Source organism: Tursiops truncatus, chromosome 5 (genome assembly GCF_011762595.2).
Source record: "Tursiops truncatus isolate mTurTru1 chromosome 5, mTurTru1.mat.Y, whole genome shotgun sequence".
NCBI classification, from domain to species: Eukaryota; Metazoa; Chordata; class Mammalia; order Artiodactyla; family Delphinidae; genus Tursiops; species Tursiops truncatus.
This window is the reverse complement of record NC_047038.1, coordinates 21882908-21902623: the sequence shown is the minus strand read 5'-3', so window position 1 is coordinate 21902623 and position 19716 is coordinate 21882908. Positions and strand designations below refer to the sequence as shown.

The following is a 19716-nucleotide window of genomic DNA, read 5'->3' as shown; positions in this document are numbered from 1 at the left end:
ATATGGAGATTCCTCAAGAAATTAAAAATAGAGCTGCCAAAAAAAGAAAGAAAGAAAAAAAGAACTGCCATATGATCCAGCAATTCCACTCCTGAAGAAAACAAAAACACTATTTTGAAAAGATGTATGCACCCCTATGTTTATTGCAGCATTCTTTACAATAGCCAAGATACGGAAGCAACCCAAGTGCCCATTGTAGATGAATGGATAAAGAAGAGATGTTACATATACTTATATACATACAATGGGATATTATTCAGCCATAAAAAATGAAATCTTGCCATTTGTGACAACTTGGATGGACCTAGAGAACATTATGCTAAGTGAAATAAATCAGACATAGAAAAACAAATACTGTATGATTTCACTTATATGTGGACTCTGAAAAACAAATGAACATACATAGCAAAACAAACAGAGTTATGGATGTAGAGAACAAACAGGTAGTTGCTAGAGGGCAGAGGGTTGGAGGAAGGAAAGAAGTAAGTGAGGGAGCTTAAGAGGTACCAACTTCCACTTGCAAAATAAATGAGTCATGGGCATGAAAGGTACAATGTCAGAAATATAGTCAATAGCTATGTAATATCTTTGTAAGGTGACATATTGTAACTTTTGTTTGAAATGTGTAGAAATACCAAATAACTTTGTTGTGTAACAGGCACTAACATAATGTTGTAGGTCAGTTATACTTCAAAAATGAACAAACATAAACTCAATAGGCAAAGAGCAGATTGGTTACCAGAGGTAGGGGGTGGATGGAGTGGGGAAACTGGATGAAGGTTGTCAAAAGGTACAAACTCCTAGTTATGAGATATAAGTTATAAGAACTAGCGATGTAATGCACAACATGATAAATAGAATTAACGCTGCTGCTTGTTATATATGAAAGTTGTTAGAGTAAATCCTAAGAGTTCTCATCATAAGGAAAATATTTTTTCCTACTTCTTTAATTGTGTATCTATATTTGATGATGGATGTTCACTAAACTTATTGTGATAATCATTTCATAATGTATGTAAGTCAAATCTTTATGCTGTACACGTTAAACTTACACAGTGCATGTGACAGTTGTATCTCAATAAAACTGGAAGGAAAAAAAAGGAATCTGAGTACCCTTTAGCTATCACTTTCTGTGCCCGTTCCCACTCGTTCTCCATAGCCCCCACTTTTCCAGTCTAAGCAACCACTTATCTACTATCTGTCTCTAGATTTCTCTCTTTTGGACATTTTGTATGAATGGAATCTTACAGTGTGTGGTCTTTTGTGACTTTCAATTATCAAAATGTATTCAGTGTTTATGTTGTAGCATGTTTAAGTACTTCGTTTCTTTTTATGGCTGAATAATATTCCATTGTGTGTGTGTGTATACACACACACACACACACACACACACACACACACACACACACTGTATTTTATTCATTCTTTAGTTGAACATTTGGGTTGTTTTTCCACCTTTCAGCTGTTATAAATATTGCTGTGTTAGCTCTTTTCTGCACAGCTTCCCAAATATTTATTGAAAGAATAAATATAGAATCATGTTTAAATTCCTAGAATAAACCTTATTATTTTTTTCAATGGTACATTATTCTTTTGACACAGTGATAGATTATGTTTGTTAGTGTTTTATTTATAAGTTTTGCATCTTTAATCACATGTCACACTGGTCTGAGGTTTATCATGGTTTGATATTAAGGTTATGTTAGCTTCATGACATGATTTGGGGTTCTTTGTATTTTATTTTCATGTGGCCTGTGGTATTTTAACATTAGAATTAACAGTTCTTTAAAGTTTAGGTAAAATTTAACTTTGAATCCATCTGATCCAGATGGCATTTTCAATGGAAGAACTTTTGTCTCCTTTCCATTTTCTTGTTGTCTTTAAAAAATTTTTCTACTTCACTTGAGTTAATTTTGGTAATTTGAATTTTGCTATGAAATTACCTGCTCCTTTAGATATTCAAAGTTATTGTCATAAGATTTAAGTGGTATTCTTTTGTATTTCTTTTGGTTGCTCATCTATATGTGGTCATTTCTCCTTTATCAATCCTGTTCATCGGGGCTTCCCTGGTGGCACAGTGGTTGAGAGTCTGCCTGCCAATGCAGGGGACACGGGTTTGTGCCCCGGTCCGGGAAGATCCCACATGCTGTGGAGCGGCTAGGCCCGTGAGCCATGGCCACTGGGCCTGTGCGTCCGGAGCCTGTGCCCTGCAATGGAAGAGGCCACAACAGTGAGAGGCCTGCGTGCCACAAAAAAAAAAAAAAAAAAAAAAAAAAATCCTATTCATGTTATATTTCTCTTTTCTTTTTTCTTTAATCATGCTTGTGAAGATTTTTTTTATTAGCTTTTCAAAAGTTTAGTTTTAGATTTATTTTTTCTTTCTGTTGTTTGCCTATTAATGGGCTTAAAAAATCAGTCTCTCTCTCTCTCTCTCTCTCTCTCTCTCTCTCTCTCAAGGTTTCACAATTTTCATCCTACTTCCTTTCTTCCTCACATCATGTTTGGATTTTTGTGTTATCTATTGTTTTTCTTGGTTTTTCAGCCTTTAATTCTGGAAAAATCTTAATCTTTCTAAAAGTGTCTACTCTGTTTACTTTCTCCCCTTTCTTTCTGGGGATCCTTTTAGATAGTTTTTGACACTTTTAGATATCATCTGTGTATCTTAGCTTTTTGAAAATGTTTATATTTTCCACTTTGTTTTTTTTAATACTTTTAGGAGAATTTCTAGACCTGGACTTACTGCTCATTAGTATGATGTTTCCTTCTATTCATTTTGCTAGTTAACTCATCCTTTGAGTTTTTTCTTTCAGCAGTTTCAAAAATGTACTCATTCAATTGGTGGATATGTATTAAGTTTATTTTAAATTTGTGTTCCCTTTGGTCTGTTCATTCTGTTTCCTGTGGTGTAGATTGTTCAGTTTGTTGCCTTTCTCTCATAATGCTCATACTCTGCAAGTATCTGGTTATCTTTTTCCTGGGAGTACCAAGTGATAAGCTAGTAATATTTACATGATGAGAAGAATGAAAGCATTAGGCTCTGATTTGTGTTTCTTTGGATAATTTCAGAGAGCAGAGGTGGGGACGTAAAGGCTTGATTTGGGGTGATATGGCTTAAGAGTTGATTCCAAAAAGAACTTCCTGTTTACTCGGTTAGAGGCGTGATCTTCTCCAGGTCCTACCATCCTCTGTTCTATTTGTGGAGTAGGGCGAGGATAGAACACGCAGGGGCCTTGCAGGTGTCTGTACTTGTTACCACTTCCCAAACCAACTGTTCTCTGATGCTTACCTGATTTTTTTTTTAACATTTTTTATTGGAGTATAATTGCTTTACAATGGTGTGTTTGTTTCTGCTGTATAACAAAGTGAATCAGCTATACATATACATATATCCCCATATCTCCTCCCTTTTGCATCTTCCTCCCATGCTTACCTGATGTTATAATTTCCTTTACCCTCCAGATGGCCCTGGGGTGGTAACAGAGCTTTCCTGTTTCATTGCATTGTGTGGGATGGGAATTCTCTGCCCAGAGCAATATGAAGAATGGAAAAGGTCACAACTAAGAAGACTTTCCCAGTCTGTAACACTTGGCCCTCTTTATCTCTTGACTGCTGTTTCCCTCACATTCTGGCAACCAGTTACTTAATGTTTCTCCCTGTTTCTGCTTATACTATCTGTTGCTTTTGTATAATCTCTGGAGTTGGGTTGGAGGAAGGGAACCAGGAGGACATATAGTTTGACATCTTGCACAGGAACAGAAACTACAGTATTTTAAAATTATCTATTTGTGTGTGTGCCCATCACAAAACAACTCATTACGGTAGGGATTGTTTCATGTATCTTATCACAGTTCAGGGTAAGACCTGGTGCCTAGTTAAATGATTGTTGAAAGAATACCATTTCAAAGGATTCTTCCATTAAAAACACAAGTTAACTACCGATACAGAGCTTTCTTAATGTTGTAAAATCATAACTACATTTATTAAAAATTTGTATGAAAGTTTTTAGGATTATTTCGATCCCTTTAGAGGAAGTTATAATCCACAGAGTTACAACAAAAAGAAAAAAACTAACATAATGTAGTGTTTTATAATTCTTGAAACATTTAACCTATGTTAAACAGGGCTGTTATTCTTGTCCCCATCTTATAGATGAAGCTATGAATCAGAGATGACAAGAACTTATCTAAGACCAAACAGCTAATAAGTGATGAGCTAATACGTGGGGCTGCAAACAAAAGTCTCCTGACTTGAATTCTCTAAAGACTAATGCCTTTCTTCTTTATTCCTCAGTGCTTTGCTATCTTAGTGGGTATTTGATCAATGGAATTGAACTGACCTATAATGTTCTGTCCTCTCATGTTTTTGTGCTGTGAAGTGAAACTCAATGGCTTTCATCTAGAGTTTAAATTTAAAGCCAAAGTCCTTACACAGGGCTTTTGAGGCCCTTCATGATCTCTCTCTCTTTCCCATCCACCCTTTTCATCTATTCTCCTCTTTGTTCATATTTATTCTGCCACACTGGGCTTCTTACTACCTTCCAGTATGCCACGCATGCTGTTCACTCTGCTAGAAGTGCCTTCTCCAGAGTGGCATCTTCACCTCCTTCAAATCTTTGTACAAAGGTAACGTTCTCAATTACAGTTTCCGAGACTATCCTATTTAAAAGTGCAAACCATCTACCATTATATACACTTCTGAATCAACTTGTCATAAGATTTAAGTGGTATTCTTTTGTATTTCTTTTGGTTGCTCATCTATATGTGGTCATTTCTCCTTTATCAATCCTGTTCATCGGGGCTTCCCTGGTGGCACAGTGGTTGAGAGTCTGCCTGCCAATGCAGGGGACACGGGTTTGTGCCCCGGTCCGGGAAGATACCACATGCTGTGGAGCGGCTAGGCCCGTGCTTGAATTGTTTTTCCATGAGCACTTTGCTTGAATTGTTTTTCCATGAGCACTCAGAGCATAACTCTTCTAGTACACTCTACAATTTATTATTCACTGAATTGTGGTCTGTCTTTCCTCATTAAAATGCCAGTTCTAGTGCCTGGCATAGTACATGGCTCAATAAACACTTGTTGAAAGAATGAATGCAGGAAGGAAATTCAATTGATTAAACTAAACTTTGGTAGTAATACTTGATTGTTTTTACTTTAGAAGTTGAACATTTTGAAGTCCTTTTAGCCAGGAGTATGTGTTCATGAATAGTATGGAAATTTACTCTAATTCACTAAGATTTGTTTATCAATTTAATGTTTCTCCTGAGTTTTTTTTTTTTTTTTCTTGTGGTACACGGGCCTCTCACTGTTGTGGCCTCTCCCGTTGCGGAGCGCAGACTCTGGACGCACAGGCTCAGCAGCCATGGCTCACGGGCCCAGCTGCTCCGCGGCATGTGGGATCCTCCCGGACCGGGGCACGAACCCATGTCCCCTGCATCGGCAGGCGGACTCTCAACCACTGTGCCACCAGGGAAGCCCTCTTCTGAGTTTTAACGCATGTCAATTTACATAAAATCTATTGACTTTCTTGCAGAAATGTTATGATTCTCTGTAACATAGATAACAATATAGAGTCTCTGTAGAGTCTCTGTTTAGTAAACAGCAATACAGTATTGGTAGCAAAGTTAGTATTATTCAAAACACTGCCTGGAGATCTAAGTTGATTCTAGTTTTCTTTAGAACATGAAACCATCATATGACCATTGAAATCTTGAAGTAGGTAGCGTTTGATGTCACCTTGATATGTTTTGAAAATTTAAATGATGAACTGTTTTCATTTTCATATTTTAAGAACATTATTAGTTCTAATCATTTTATGATTATATATATAATACTTTAATTATGTATTCAATATTTGTATCCATATAGTAAAGTAGGAATTTTCTTTATTAGCCTTTACTTTTATTTAAACATTTCTTTTTTTCCTTATAGGTTTGCTTTGAGGTCACATTGATATGAAATATGAAGTCACCTTTAATAACTTCACCTGGGAAAGAGAAAGACTTCTTTCTTATTAAAGAAACACAAGGAAAACAAATGACCAAATGAATCATACCAAATGCTAACTCTACATCTTTTTGTATCATCTGTTTTTAAAACCATCAAGACAAATGATTTGTGCTTTAAAGAATATGATTTGTTCATCAATGTTACTTTAGCAGTTTTTAAAAAATCTTTTTCACCTTAAACTGTACTCTTATAAAATTTAACACAAAGATTTTTAAATCTTTAAGACCTTGTTTAAAATAGCTTTCTTTTTTAGTTTTCAGAACTTCAATCCTTAATGTACCCTTTTTTTACTTGACAACGTCCCCAAAACTACAGCATCAGGAAAGATATGGACTTGGAAACTTATGTTATGGTAATAGGCTGCAGCGAATTTAAGTGGATCATTCAAGAAACCATCCATTTTATCATCAGAAGTGTCACATAAGTATATAATTCTTAGCTTTAATGCAAACAAATTTGCTTGAAAATGGCATGGGTAAAATTCTTACGGAAACCTGGTGGCAATCTTGGAAAAGCTTATCAACCTGGGAGTATGCTATCCCTAGCCCCTACCAAAGGCTTGTTGAATGAACCAGGACAAAACAGCTGCTTTCTTAATAGTGCTGTACAGGTGAGACCATAATTTCTTGTTAAATTTTTTTTTTTCTTGTTAAATTTTAAAAATTGCCTTTCAGGAAATTCTTTGCTTAATCCTTCTTTAACTTGTAAATTAAGAATAAAGTTATTATTGACTAGAATGACTTTTTAATATCACTTTTAATAGTAGCAAAATATTTTGACTGGGCATTTTGGTTTTTATAATAAATGGAAATGTTGTTTTCAACAGAATGATACATTGCTAGGATATAAAAATATCTTGTGGCTTAAAATGTTTACTTAGTAAATTAAGAATGTTTCTAAAATACATAAAATTATTTTTTTGAATTAGCTAGTCAACCCCTCTCTCCCCCTTTTTTTTTTGTTTAAGAAATGCAGTAGGATCCCCATAGACAGCATAAAAAGAAACAAGCTGTGTGGATTGAAATGAGAATGCAGAGTTTTTTGTTTTGTTTTGTTTTTGCGGTACGTGGGCCTCTCACTGTTGTGGCTTCTCCCGTTGCGGAGCACAGGCTCCGGATGCGCAGGCTCAGTGGCCATGGCTCACGGGCCCAGCCGCTCTGCGGCATGTGGGATCTTCCCGAACCGGGGCACGAACCCGCGTCCCCTGCGTCGGCAGGCGTACTCTTAACCACGGTGCCACCAGGGAAGCCCAAGAATGCAGAGTTTTTAATCTCAGTACTCAAATTCCTTCCCCGCCCCCCCCACCACACTGTGACCTTAAATCCCCTCTGTAGAATCATAATTTGGACACCACTGTTGTAGTTAAATTAACGGTTAATTCATTTTGCTTCAGTCCTTGTTGAAATTCTTTTAATTAGCAAATATGTATTAATCCAACTTTCTGCCTTACATAAATATCTTTTCTTATGTATCATAGTTTTTATTTAACATTTTCAGATTTTTTAGGGGCCTATATCCTTCTGACCGTTGATTGTATAGTACTAAGGATGAGGAAGATTTAGAATATTGGAATGTTACTCTATTGACGCTAGAATATACCTGAAAAGATTTTATTGAAAATAAATAGCTTTTCACATGTTTTCTTTCTATTGCTTTTTTTTTCCTCCTGAAAACTGAGAGTAGAAAGAGAAATATTGCTTAATTAACTCATTTGATAAATGAACACATCTAGAATGTGTCAAGTGCTCAGACATCTGACTCAGACTTGTGTTCTTAATTGTCTGCTGTCCAGGACATATGTCAAACTTGAAAGTTTTATAACTCACTCAGGGAAACGGAAGCAATTGGTATTAGAAAAGCATTAATTCTAGTTTATGTTGGGACCTTTAAATGACAGTCACTGTTCTGCCCTGGCTGAAGGATCCCTTTGGCATTAAGTGCTGTGACAAGGGCAGGAAAATATTTATTGAATGACACCTGATATAGAGAAATACCAGACTCCAAAAGACATGGAATTATATGCTTTTATTGAATCAGGCTCTGAGAAAGAGCTTCTGCCATTTCACATCTTTTCCTGTTAACCCTTTTCCAGTTCTTTTTTTTTACACTTATGTGTTTCCCTCTGTGTCTGTCCCTTTTTTTGGCTCCCAAAATACTGTGTATACTTTAGGGAGATGAAAAGCTTATTATAACAAAAGAAAACTCTGAGCAAGGACACTTATGTGGTAAAGAAAATGGAGAAGTATTCCTATGTTGATATATTTAGAAAAAAAATGAACAGTCCACGGACCTTTGCCATGAAGGTTATTTCTACTTATCTACATAGCTACCAGTTATGGTGCTCATCACTCCTTTGTGTGGATACAGCTTTCCATCTGGTATCATTTCTTCTGCTTGAAGGATGACTTTTGTTATTGAAAAATATTTTCATTCATTAAAGAAGTTTAAGTTGACAGTTTTTCTTTTAGTATTTTAAAGATTTTGCTCATCTGTCTTCTGGCTTGTATTACTTCTCCTGGAAAACTATTGTCATTCTTATCTTTGTTCTTGTGTTTGTAATGTTCCCCTTTTTTTCTGGCTGCTTTTAAGATTTTCTTTTTTTAACTGGTTTAAAACAATTTGGTTATGATGTGCCTTGCTATAGTTTTCTACATGCTTCTTGTGTTTGGGTTCATTGAGCATCTTAGACCCATGGCTTTATAATTTTAATCAAATGTGGATGGGCTTCCCTGGTGACGCAGTGGTTAAGAATCCGCCTGCTAATGCAGGGGACACGGGTTCGAGACCTGGTCTGGGAAGATCCCACATGCCGCAGAGCAACTAGGCCCATACAGCACAACTACTGAGCCTGCGCTCTAGAGCCCGTGAGCCACAACTGTGGAGCCTGTGTGCCACAAGTACTGAAGCCTGCGCACTGCAACAAAGAGTGGCCCCCACTTGCCGCAACTGGGGAAAGCCCGCACGCAGCAGTGAAGACCCAACACAGCCAAAATAAAATAAATAAAATAAAAGTAAATTTAAAAAAAATGTGGAAACTCTTTGACCATTATTTCTTCAAAATTTTCTATCCCTCCCCTCCTTTGGGGGATTCCAGTTATTGATACATATTCAGTTGGTTGCTTTAGGTCCCAAAGTTCACTGATGTGCTCTTCATTGCCTTTCTCATTCTTTTGTTTTTCTCTCTTTCATTTTATAGGATTCTGTTGCTGTGTCTTCAAGTTCATTAATTTTTTTCTTTTGCAGTGTTTATTTAATCTGCTAGTAATATCACCAGTGTATTTTTAAATTTCAGACATTGTAATTTTCACCTTTAGAAGTTTGCTCTGGGTCTTTCAAAAATCACTTGTGTCTATACTTAACATGTCCAATCTTTTCTCTGACCTCTTGAATATATGAATACAGGTATAATAATTGTTTTAATGTACTTGTCTACTAATTCTGTCTGTGCAAATTCTGTTCTTTTTTTTTTTCTTTCTAGGTTTGGAATATATTTTCTTGTTTCTTGTAATGCCTGGTAATTTTTTAAAATTAATTTATTTATTTTTGGCTTCATTGGGTCTTAGTCGCTGCATGTGGGCTTTCTCTAGTTGAGGTGGGCGGTGGCTACTCTTCATTGCGATGCACAGGCTTCTCATTCTGGTGGCTTCTCGTTGTGGAGCCAGGCTTTAGGCGCGCGGGCTTCAGTAGTTGTGCCATGTGGGCGTCAGTAGTTGTGCCTTATGGGCTCTAGAGTGCAGGCTCAGTAGTTGTGGTGCACAGGCTTAGTTGCTCCGTGGCATGTGGGATCTTCCTGGACCGGGCTCAAACCCGTGTCCCCTGTGTTGGCAGACAGATTCTTAACCATGATGCCACCAGGGAAGCCCATGCCTGGTAATTTTTGATTGGATGTCAGACGACATTTTAAGTTTTACTTTGTTGGGTGATGGGTATTTTTATATTCCTAAAAATATTCTTGAACATTGTTCTGGGATAGGATTAGTTTATTTAGAAACAGTTTGATCATTTTATGTTTAAGCTTTGTAGGCAGTACCAGAACTGTGCTTATTCTGGGGTTAATTTCCCTGCTAGTGGGGAGGGACAGTTCTTTCTTTAACTGATGCTCTGTGAATTATGATGTTTTCCACTTTGGCTGTTGAGAACAGGCACTGCCCTGAACTGATATGTGCTTTGGGCATTACATCTAATCTTCTGGGATTTTCTTTCCTGGTCTCAGGTAGTTTCCTCACAGTGCTTACCTGAATACTCAAGAGGCCCCCTCGCGAGCTCTGTGTGCAGCTCTCCCCACTGCGGCACTGTGTCCCGCCAACTCTAGCTGCTTTGGCTTCCCTGAACTCCCAGCTCCATCCCTTCAACCCAGGGAATCTGCTGGCCCCTGATGTTAAAATGTCTAGTGTATAAACTAATTTAGAAAGCCAGTCCTCACTGACAAAACAGCTATTCAAGTAGACTTCTGTCAGAAAAAGCCTGACTTCATTTTTAAAAATTCAGAATATAAATGCTAATACGCAGTTTGATGAGTACTTTTTAAACTGCTGAGAAATAAATTGTGAAATACGTTTTGTAAGAAATTACTAAAAATGGACATTATTAAAATGTTTTGGATGTAATATAAGTAAGAAAAATGAATTTATATGCCATTTCCCCTTAATTTTTTAAAATTTTTTATATTATTTTGAGGTCAGGAATATGATGAAAGGTTTATATTCCTTTATTAAATGCATATGCATATATGTATTAATCTTTGGGGAATAACTAAATAAGAAACATGCATAAACATTCAAAATAACTACACTAATTTTGTTAGGTACCATGTTAAAATGAAACATGGAAATAATGCAAAAGAAAAATGTTTATATTATAAAATTATATTGCTAAAAATTAATTAGTCCAACAACTAGCTTAGGCTTTAATTTAAAACAGGTGGTAGAATATAATCAACATTTTTAAATGAAATAGGATAAAGGTTAACTATAATGCAGATAATTTTTGGTATGGATTTGTGAAAATCATTTTTAAACTTTTATATTGAGTAGTATACAGAGAAGTCACATAAAATATTTTTTTCTGTAGTTTAGATCCAGTGTAAGTTAAACATTTTGCTAACCCTAGAAAACATTACATTTGAAAGACGTAATTCGTAAGCCTTATAAGCAGATTATAGAGTTTTCTCTTTTGGCTGAATAGTTTGAACTTTTATTTGATGAGAAAGTGGTACAGTTAAGTAGGTATGACATAATTGGTGTGGTTTTGAGTTCTGTAAGTTAAAAGCAAAGTTAAAATATTTAATAGCTAACATTTATTGTGCTCTTACTGTTCATTGGTACACTGTGTTTTATCTAATCTAGTTCTTACAGTGATCCTAAGAGATAGGTACCACTCTAATCTTCCTTTCAGTGATGAGAAAACTAAGTTTCAGGAAATATTTTGCTCAAGTCAGCCCAAGAGCTGTAAACAGTAAAGCCAGAATTAGAACCCAGGCAGCCTGTCTTCAGAGGGTGTATCACTAACTACAGTGCTGTGCACTTCTCACAGCTGTGCTGTCGTGACCTTCATCTTGACAAATGAATGAATTTTAATGTATATTTTATGGTATGATAGAATATGATATGCAAGAAAGTTGTTAAACATTTTCAAGTGCTCTGCAAAACACTGAGTTATTTGTGATAACTAAATGAATCCTATTAGTTATGCTTTAAGAAAAAGCAACTATCAGAGAAATTCTGAAATGGCTTTCAGTTACTGAGTTATTAAAAAATAGGAAACTTTTAAAATTATTTGTTTTTATTAACTTTTTTTTTTGGTTGGGAGAAATGTGAGATGGTGAATGGATTTTCTTGGTTTTATTATTTGAGGAAGTATCTTAATTGTTTGTTGTAATAGTATTTACAGCAACAAATAGCAGGTTGCATTCAATGCATGCCACTTGTGTACTGGGCACTGCTCTAAACACTTCACATATTACATACATATATTTAATCCTTACAAGCAGTCTATGAGGCTGACACAGTTATCCCCATTGTATAAATTTCAGATTTTTCTAGAATGATTTTAAGTATTAGACTGATTTATTTAAACAACTACAGTCTTTTATTTTGTTTTTGTTTTTTTAGTAGTAAATGATGATTGGATAATTGCAGCAAATATATTCAGGTTATTTTTTAACTGCTGCTTCATATTATGCTGTACCCCCATGACTACACAGATGCCCCCTTCTTCACTCAATATACAATGACCACACAGGCCTCTGCCCTTTTTTCTTGCCACTACATACTGACCCTTATTTGGTACACCCTGACTTTTAACTGCAATTATATTTCCTTCCTAAATTTCAGTTCATTCCAAGTATTATAATCACTTCCTCTCTCAAGTCTCTGCCAAGTCCTGCATTCAGTATCCCTTGTTTCCTGTTCATATAAATTCCTTAACTGAGGAGTTATTTTTTTCTTGTTCTGTGCCTGTCATGGTTTTTACATGTGAATCCATAGTAATATTTTCTAAATCCATCTTTTATATATGAACTACATGTATATAGCACTTTTATACTTATTATTTTTAGTAGTATATATCTGATTATGTGCAAGAGACTAAAAGAAGCTATTAGCCTCCCACAATTTAAAACATATTTAAATCTGTCTTTCATCCCAGTGAGAAAAATATTACTGTGTTTCTTTCTTTCTTTACATCTCACTATTTTTTAGGTTTTATGGCAATTAGATATATTCCGAAGAAGCTTGCGGGTTCTGGATGGACATGTTTGTCAGGGAGTTGCCTGCATATTTTGTGCATTGAAGGTAACCTTTTAATAGTTCCGAAAAATTACTATTGTTTCTCAAAAGATTTAATTTTATTTGATAGTTTGGTTTGTTTGACATATTTGTTTAGTTTATTTGTAATTAAAGTTATTGTCAAGTGACTTACAGTTTTGAAGAGAAATTCTTAAAGTATGACTTATTCAGGTTTACGGATTCATTTTTCTGTGTTAGGAACACTATATTTTTCATTATTTTGAAATAATCATTTAACAGATGTTTTTTGAGTTACTACTGAATTCTGGGCACTGCTGTAGTTACTAAGGATACAGCAGTGAACGGAACTAATAAAAAATCCCTGTTCTCATGTAGCTTACATTCTTGTAAGGGAGAAGAAAATAAATAAACAAAATATAAAGTATGTTAGGTAATAATAATTGCAAAGGAGGAAATATAAATCAGGGATAGGTACTAGAGAGTGTTGAGTAGCCAGGAAAGCCTCACTGAGAGCATGACATTTAAATCACAACTTGGAAAAGGTGATGGAGTGGACTAGAGCCTTCCAGGCAAGCAGGGACACAGCAACTGCAAAGGCCCTGAGGTGGGAGTGTGCGTGACATATTAAAGGAAACCTGACTGGTGGCAGAAGCTTTGTGAGCAAGGGGGACAGTGATAGGAGATGAGCTCAGAGGTAAGGTGAGTTGTGGTGACTTCAAAAATGTCTGCAGATTCTTTTGCACTCTTCTATTGAAAGGTGGAGTCTAATTCCTTGAATATGGGTTGCCCCTAATGTTTCATTTCCATCATATAGAATGTGGCAGAAATGAGATTAGGGTAGATTAGAAAAAGTGATAAAGCTTCCACCTGGCTCTGTCTGTTGGGGTGCTCATTCTTGGAAGTGAGTTGCCATGCTATGAGGAAGCCAAGTTGGTCATAGCTACGGCCAAGTTCCTGGCCAACAGGCAGCACCAACAACCAGCATCAACCTCTAGACACTAGTGAGCGACCTTCAGATGACTCCCAAGTTCCAGCATTCAGACTATTACAGATGACTGCAAGTGGGGCAGAGTTGAGCCGTCCTCACCCAAACTGCAAACTTGTGGCCAAAATAAATGTTATTTTTAGTACCTAAGATTTGGGGTGGTTTTGTTGTGCAGCAGTAGATAACTGGAACAGGAGTTCAGATTGTGTAGGGCCTTCTAGACCTTTGTGAGGACCTTGACTTTTTCTCCTGAGTGATTTAGGAAGTCGTGGGATTGTTTTGAGTGGAGGAGTGATATAACCTGTGTTAAGTAAGTATAATATTTGGACTAGATCTCTTTGGCTGCTTGGATGAGAATATATAGATTAGGGACAAAGGCAGAAACAGGGAGTCCAGTATATATTAGTAACTCATTTATGTCGTTGAAATTTTTGCCCAAGAATTTAAGATTTGATTAATATGTTTTCAGAAATAAATATTTCAGTCTTTTACATTCTTGAATATTCTTAGTACACACACATATACATAATACAGTAAAATAAAAGGTGGTTTTCATGCTTTATTTTGACTTACATTCCTAAAAAGGCTGTTTGAATAAGTCACCAAAGGAGGCAATTTTATTTTATTTTTAAAAATTTTTTAATTTAATTTTATGTATTTTTTTATACAGCAGGTTCTTATTAGTCATCAATTTTATACACATCAGTGTATACATGTCAATCCCAATCAGGAGGTGATTTTATATTCTCTTTTTTATATGGTAAAAATAGGGTTGATGAAGAATGAACTTAGATCAGATTACAGTATTGCATTTTATTTACTCTGCAGTAAATTTTGAATGTTTTGTCCAGTTGTAAAAACTAGTTAAATTTTCTAGCTCAGGTCTTCCCATAGCCTTACACATCACCTGCCTCTTTCCACTGCTTGCGTCCCCTGCCTCAAAACACCTGTGCGTGTGCGTGTGTGCACGCAGGCGCGCGCGCACACGCACACTGCACTGTCCTCCTTGCAGTTTCTCAGAGCTGGCTTTCATCTCTGAGTGTTTTCATTATTATTCTTTTTGTCTAGAATGATTTTCTTCCAGATGTCCCTGTGGCTAACACCCTTATTTCCTTTATGCCTCTCCTTAAATGTTATTTTTCCATCAGTGAGACCTTCCCTGACTACCCTTGGTAATAGGTAAGCTCCCTTCCTCTCTCCTACCCCCAGCATGCCTATCCCTATTACACTACTTTATCTTTCTCTCTTGTATTGTATTTCTTTGTTTTTCTCTATTGTACTTATTACATTCTGGCATATAATTACTTATTTGCTCTCTCCTCATTACTACAACTAGAATGTATGCTCCATGAGGGCAGAGTCTTTGTTTTCTGGTGTAGAACAATGCCTCACATATACTAGACAATCAAAAAAAATAGATGTTAAATGTGTAGGATTAATATCTTAAACATTACCTGGAAAAGTTGACTACCTAAATAAGAAATGACTTTTGAAAATATTTTTCATTTTTTATCATTTGTAATTGTAGCTAAAAATTTTGGTTCTGAATATCTAATATCACTTGGCATCTTTCTTTTTAAATTTCTTATTTGTAAATTAAATTTTCTTGTATCAGTGGAACAGATTCTTGAAATATTTCCTAGCCTACCATATGTTCATCTTAAATGCAGTTTTTTTTTGAGATGACATACCCCTTGAGCTAATTAATATAGAACTTAATATGATCAATCCTTATTTGGTGGTTTATCACACAGCAAACTTTATTTTTTCCCTACTTTCACTCACCTAAGATGATTGTCATAAAACTGGAACTTATTAAAAAGTTTTTCTTGCTTAAATTCAATAAAGAAAATAGAAGACCAGATTAACACCTATAATTTAATGTTCTTGAATGATGTTCCCACTGTTTCAAGTCTAGTGAGTTCCTACTGTTTTATTTGATTATATGATGTTTATTTTTGTATAACATAATTTTAATTCCTGCAGTACACTTTAAGATTTAAAGCAACTTATCTCAAAACTCTTTCTAAATAACTTAGATCGTAGTCAGCTAGGAGACAGTTTAAAAATGGGCCTCATCTCAATCAGAATCTCTGAGGATGGGATCTGAGAACTTTCCATGTTTAATTCTTATGCACTAACATTTGATTTAGAGACTTGGGCAACCATTTCTACATATTACTCATAGAAATAATTAATTTTTTAATGGAATTTTAAAGCAAAAGACTGTTAGTTTGAGTATAGAGTTTCGAGTTTCGCTGTTGAAATGAAATTGCTCAAGTGTTTTTTAGTTGTTGGTGTTAAACTTACTGGTTGATGTATTCGTTGATTCCCAGACGATATTTGCACAGTTTCAACACAGTCGAGAAAAAGCACTTCCTTCGGATAACATAAGGCATGCTCTTGCAGAAAGTTTCAAAGATGAGCAGCGATTTCAGCTTGGCCTTATGGATGATGCTGCAGAGTGCTTTGTAAGTATTTCTGATAATCCTTAAGTTAGAATGGCAGTTTGCATTCCTTAAATTATGCACCTTTTGAGACAAATGAAACATAAATTTATAGCAGTGGAAAAGTATCAGAACTGCTCAGTAGATCCCTGTCTTACCTACCCTTCAAAGCTCAGTTTAAGTCCACATGTGTTTTGTGTACTTTTGCTTTTGATTATTTGTGCTGCTCTAATTTTTCAGTTAGGCTACTAAAATACTTTAAAATTTAGTTACTGGAGCAAAAAGGCTTATTATGTATAAATCATAGCACTTAAGTCGTTCTGTTCCATGGGCTTTACATATGCAACACACTCTCCCAGTAACATTTCTCATTACATGCAATGATTCTCTTTGAAGAGCAGAGGATCTTGATGGGCAGCTGTCAGGGGCAACAATTCTGATATACATCTTACTCCAGGTTGAGAATCACTCACTGAGGTTGATGTTCTGAGACTGTGTTACCACCATATTGATAAGTAGAGCATTCCTTTGATCAGGGATGTACCTTATATACCTTCTTAAATATGCATGTTGATGTTTAATCGTTTCAATAAAATAGATGTCACCTATATTTAAGATAGCTATTTCTTCTCTTAATTTTATATCTCTTCAGCAAATTCTGTAAATTCTTTCATCAGAAACCCTTTTAAGGTTTGCGTCGCCATGTTATTTCCCTGTCACCATTTCTGTTTAGCTCGGGCCTCTACTCTCAGCATTATTTAAGCCTCCTTGCTAGTGTCCTTTTAACCTATATCCTAAGAGTCTTTTTTAGCAGCCACCATATTAATATAATTTTTTTCAGATAAATGCTTGCACTTCATATATTTCTGTGATTCACATCTGACTCTCTTCTGACATTTAAGGCTCTTTAAATTCAAACTCCAGTTTATCTCTTTGCTTCCTTCCTGAATTTTCCCTTCTGGTGAGATAGTTTCAGTCCATTCCTCAAACATGTCTTTTAAATTCCTGTTTTTATAGCCTTTGCTCAAGTTCCTGAAATATTCAAAACTTTCCTAATCTATTTTTGTTAAAGTTCAACATAAGTCACATCTACTAGATAATGCATCATCAAAGCATCCCAATCCGTTCTCCAAATTTTTGAAGAATTTATTACTCTTTATAGAATTCATTTGGCATTTGTGTTTTTTTTAAATGAACATCTCAAATGCTTAGCACACTTGCCATGTTGACTAAAATATGACAAAAACAACACACACAGTCATGAAATACGCTTTTCATACTTCTCATGTTTATAATTGCTCCACTGCTTAAAATATAAATGGATATATTTTGTACAATACTGAACTTTATAGTCTTACTTTCACTTAAGTGAAGTATACTAATCCTAATCCATGATATGATTATTCATGGGATATCTAGAAATCCAGGCTTAAATAATTGAATAGTTATAAATGTCCTGGGGCAGAGGAGGGGGAAGTTAACTAATTAAAATAATCCATTGGTTAAGTTTTGGTAAAAAGGATAATTTGTTAAAGAAATTAATACCCCTTATTGATCTATATTACAAATCCACACTTTCATAAGAAGTTTGTTGAAGAGCAGATTACTTGCATTCGGGTTGTTAGTGCAGGTATTATAAGCCTTTATCATTGATGTTTTGATTTAAGTTATATAGACTATCCAAGTGATCCAAGTAGGATTTTTTTTAATTAATTGCTTTTTCTCAATGTGAGAATGCTGGGAACATAGGAAATCTTGTTTTCTAATATTAAATTCTAGATGTCAGCCACCATGAATTGATTTTTTAAATCTTTATTAAAATCATGTTACATTATAATGTTTTGCTAAAATTTTTTTAAAATTGAATGCTGCAAAAGGTGAATAATTGAGCAACATTTGAAGGCTCGGTTAAAGAGGGAAAAGCTGAAAAGCTGACAATGTATATGGCACTTCTGAGTTTGACACTTTGGAAAATACTTAGATTTTTCAATTTGTAAAGTTAAAAAGAGTTGTATTTTGAAGTGTCCTATGCAAGATTTGCAACTCATTTGTCTCTTAATTTTTTAATTAGGAAAATATATTGGAGAGGATTCATTTTCACATAGTGCCAAGCAGAGATGCCGACATGTGTACCTCTAAATCTTGTATCACTCACCAGAAGTTTGCTATGACTCTGTATGAACAGGTGAGATGGCTTAACTGTTTTATTAGAGACTATATTTATGTTTTATGATTGATAAATTAGACATATATTTTTACCTGCAGTGTGTGTGTCGTAGCTGTGGAGCATCATCAGATCCTCTACCCTTTACAGAATTTGTGCGGTACATTTCTACAACGGCCCTATGGTAAGAACCTACTAAAGCATATTTACCAAAGATGTTAGTCATGTATGTGATCACATTGAGCCTTCATTTTATGCAACTGTAGCATATCTGAATATCTACTCTCTGAGATTAACAAATGTGCTACCATCAGGGGTACTAAGTGATGTCTATCTCAGTTGTTTCTGACTTAACCAAGTATAGATGTCACTCAGTGAAATGTACAGAATATTAGTCAAAATGTATATTTATTTATATTTATAGCAAGTTTTTGAAACCGTGAAGGAGAGCTTAAAATGACAAGTTCAAGGGTAAATGGAATTGTACATGATTTCTTCATTTTTGCTAAGGTGTTACCTTTGTAGTGGCCATGTCTCCTGTCGGCTCCACCATGTCCCTGCATAGTGATGGAAGCTAGGGTAAGCAGACAAGAAAGAAAAAAGTGAAAATAATCCTCTGTTAGGTTTATTGCATTTAAGGCCATAACATTCACCTGAAATAAAAATTTGCCATGCTTGTCTGTCCCCTCCCTCCCTAGCCATGAAACATCAGCTTAGGGATCCAAAAATGATCTCTAGACTTTACATAGTAAGAGTTGTTTGAACACGGCAACAGGTATTTGAGAGTGTAAATATTTGATGTATGATAAACACTGAATGAGATCATAAATGTTTGCAGATACTTTAGTACAAAAGACAAAACATGGGTCAATAATTATTAATCAGAATGCATCAGTACAGCAGTTAGTTACTAAATGCTACCAATATTTTTATCATTGCACAAAGTGAATATTAGGTGCTCGTCCATTTCATTGTATTATTAAACTTCCTTGATTTATTTTGGATATAGCACATTATTTCTTAAAGATCATTGAATATAGCAAGTTGGTAATTTGGATATATACAGAGTTGGGAAACATCGATTTAGAGGAACATTCTTTAAACTTCAGTCATTTGTAGTCAGCTTCATTCACTTTGTTTGAAGAGTAGGGTGGTGTTTGAATCAGGATAGACCAGAAACTAAAAGCTGTAAAACTTTAAGTCTACTTTGAAACTCTTGTGTAAAATGACAGTGCTCTGAGACAGTATCAGGTAATGAGAATTAGAGTTCCATCAGTCTCTCTCTGGTCCATGCCATGAATTGCTAAAGCCCAGAATTTGAATTCTAATTATAATCTCTCTCTTTTTATTGGTGATAAGTATTGAATA

General features: G+C 35.3%; 1 protein-coding gene across 26 annotated transcripts in view; it reads left to right on the top strand.

Moving 5' to 3' along the window:
- USP53 (ubiquitin specific peptidase 53) overlaps positions 1-19716 on the top strand; it is a 203953-nt gene that overhangs the window by 13951 nt on the left and 170286 nt on the right. For 25 of the 26 annotated variants that reach the window (XM_073804914.1, XM_073804913.1, XM_073804909.1 and 22 more), the window contains exons 2-6: positions 5929-6616; positions 12705-12797; positions 16074-16208; positions 18256-18369; positions 18450-18532. In XM_073804914.1, the coding sequence (XP_073661015.1) occupies positions 6473-6616; positions 12705-12797; positions 16074-16208; positions 18256-18369; positions 18450-18532 (569 nt within the window). In that variant the 5' untranslated portion in view covers positions 5929-6472. The remainder of the gene's footprint in view (positions 1-5928; positions 6617-12704; positions 12798-16073; positions 16209-18255; positions 18370-18449; positions 18533-19716) is intronic. The other variant, XM_073804915.1, reaches the window with a different exon arrangement.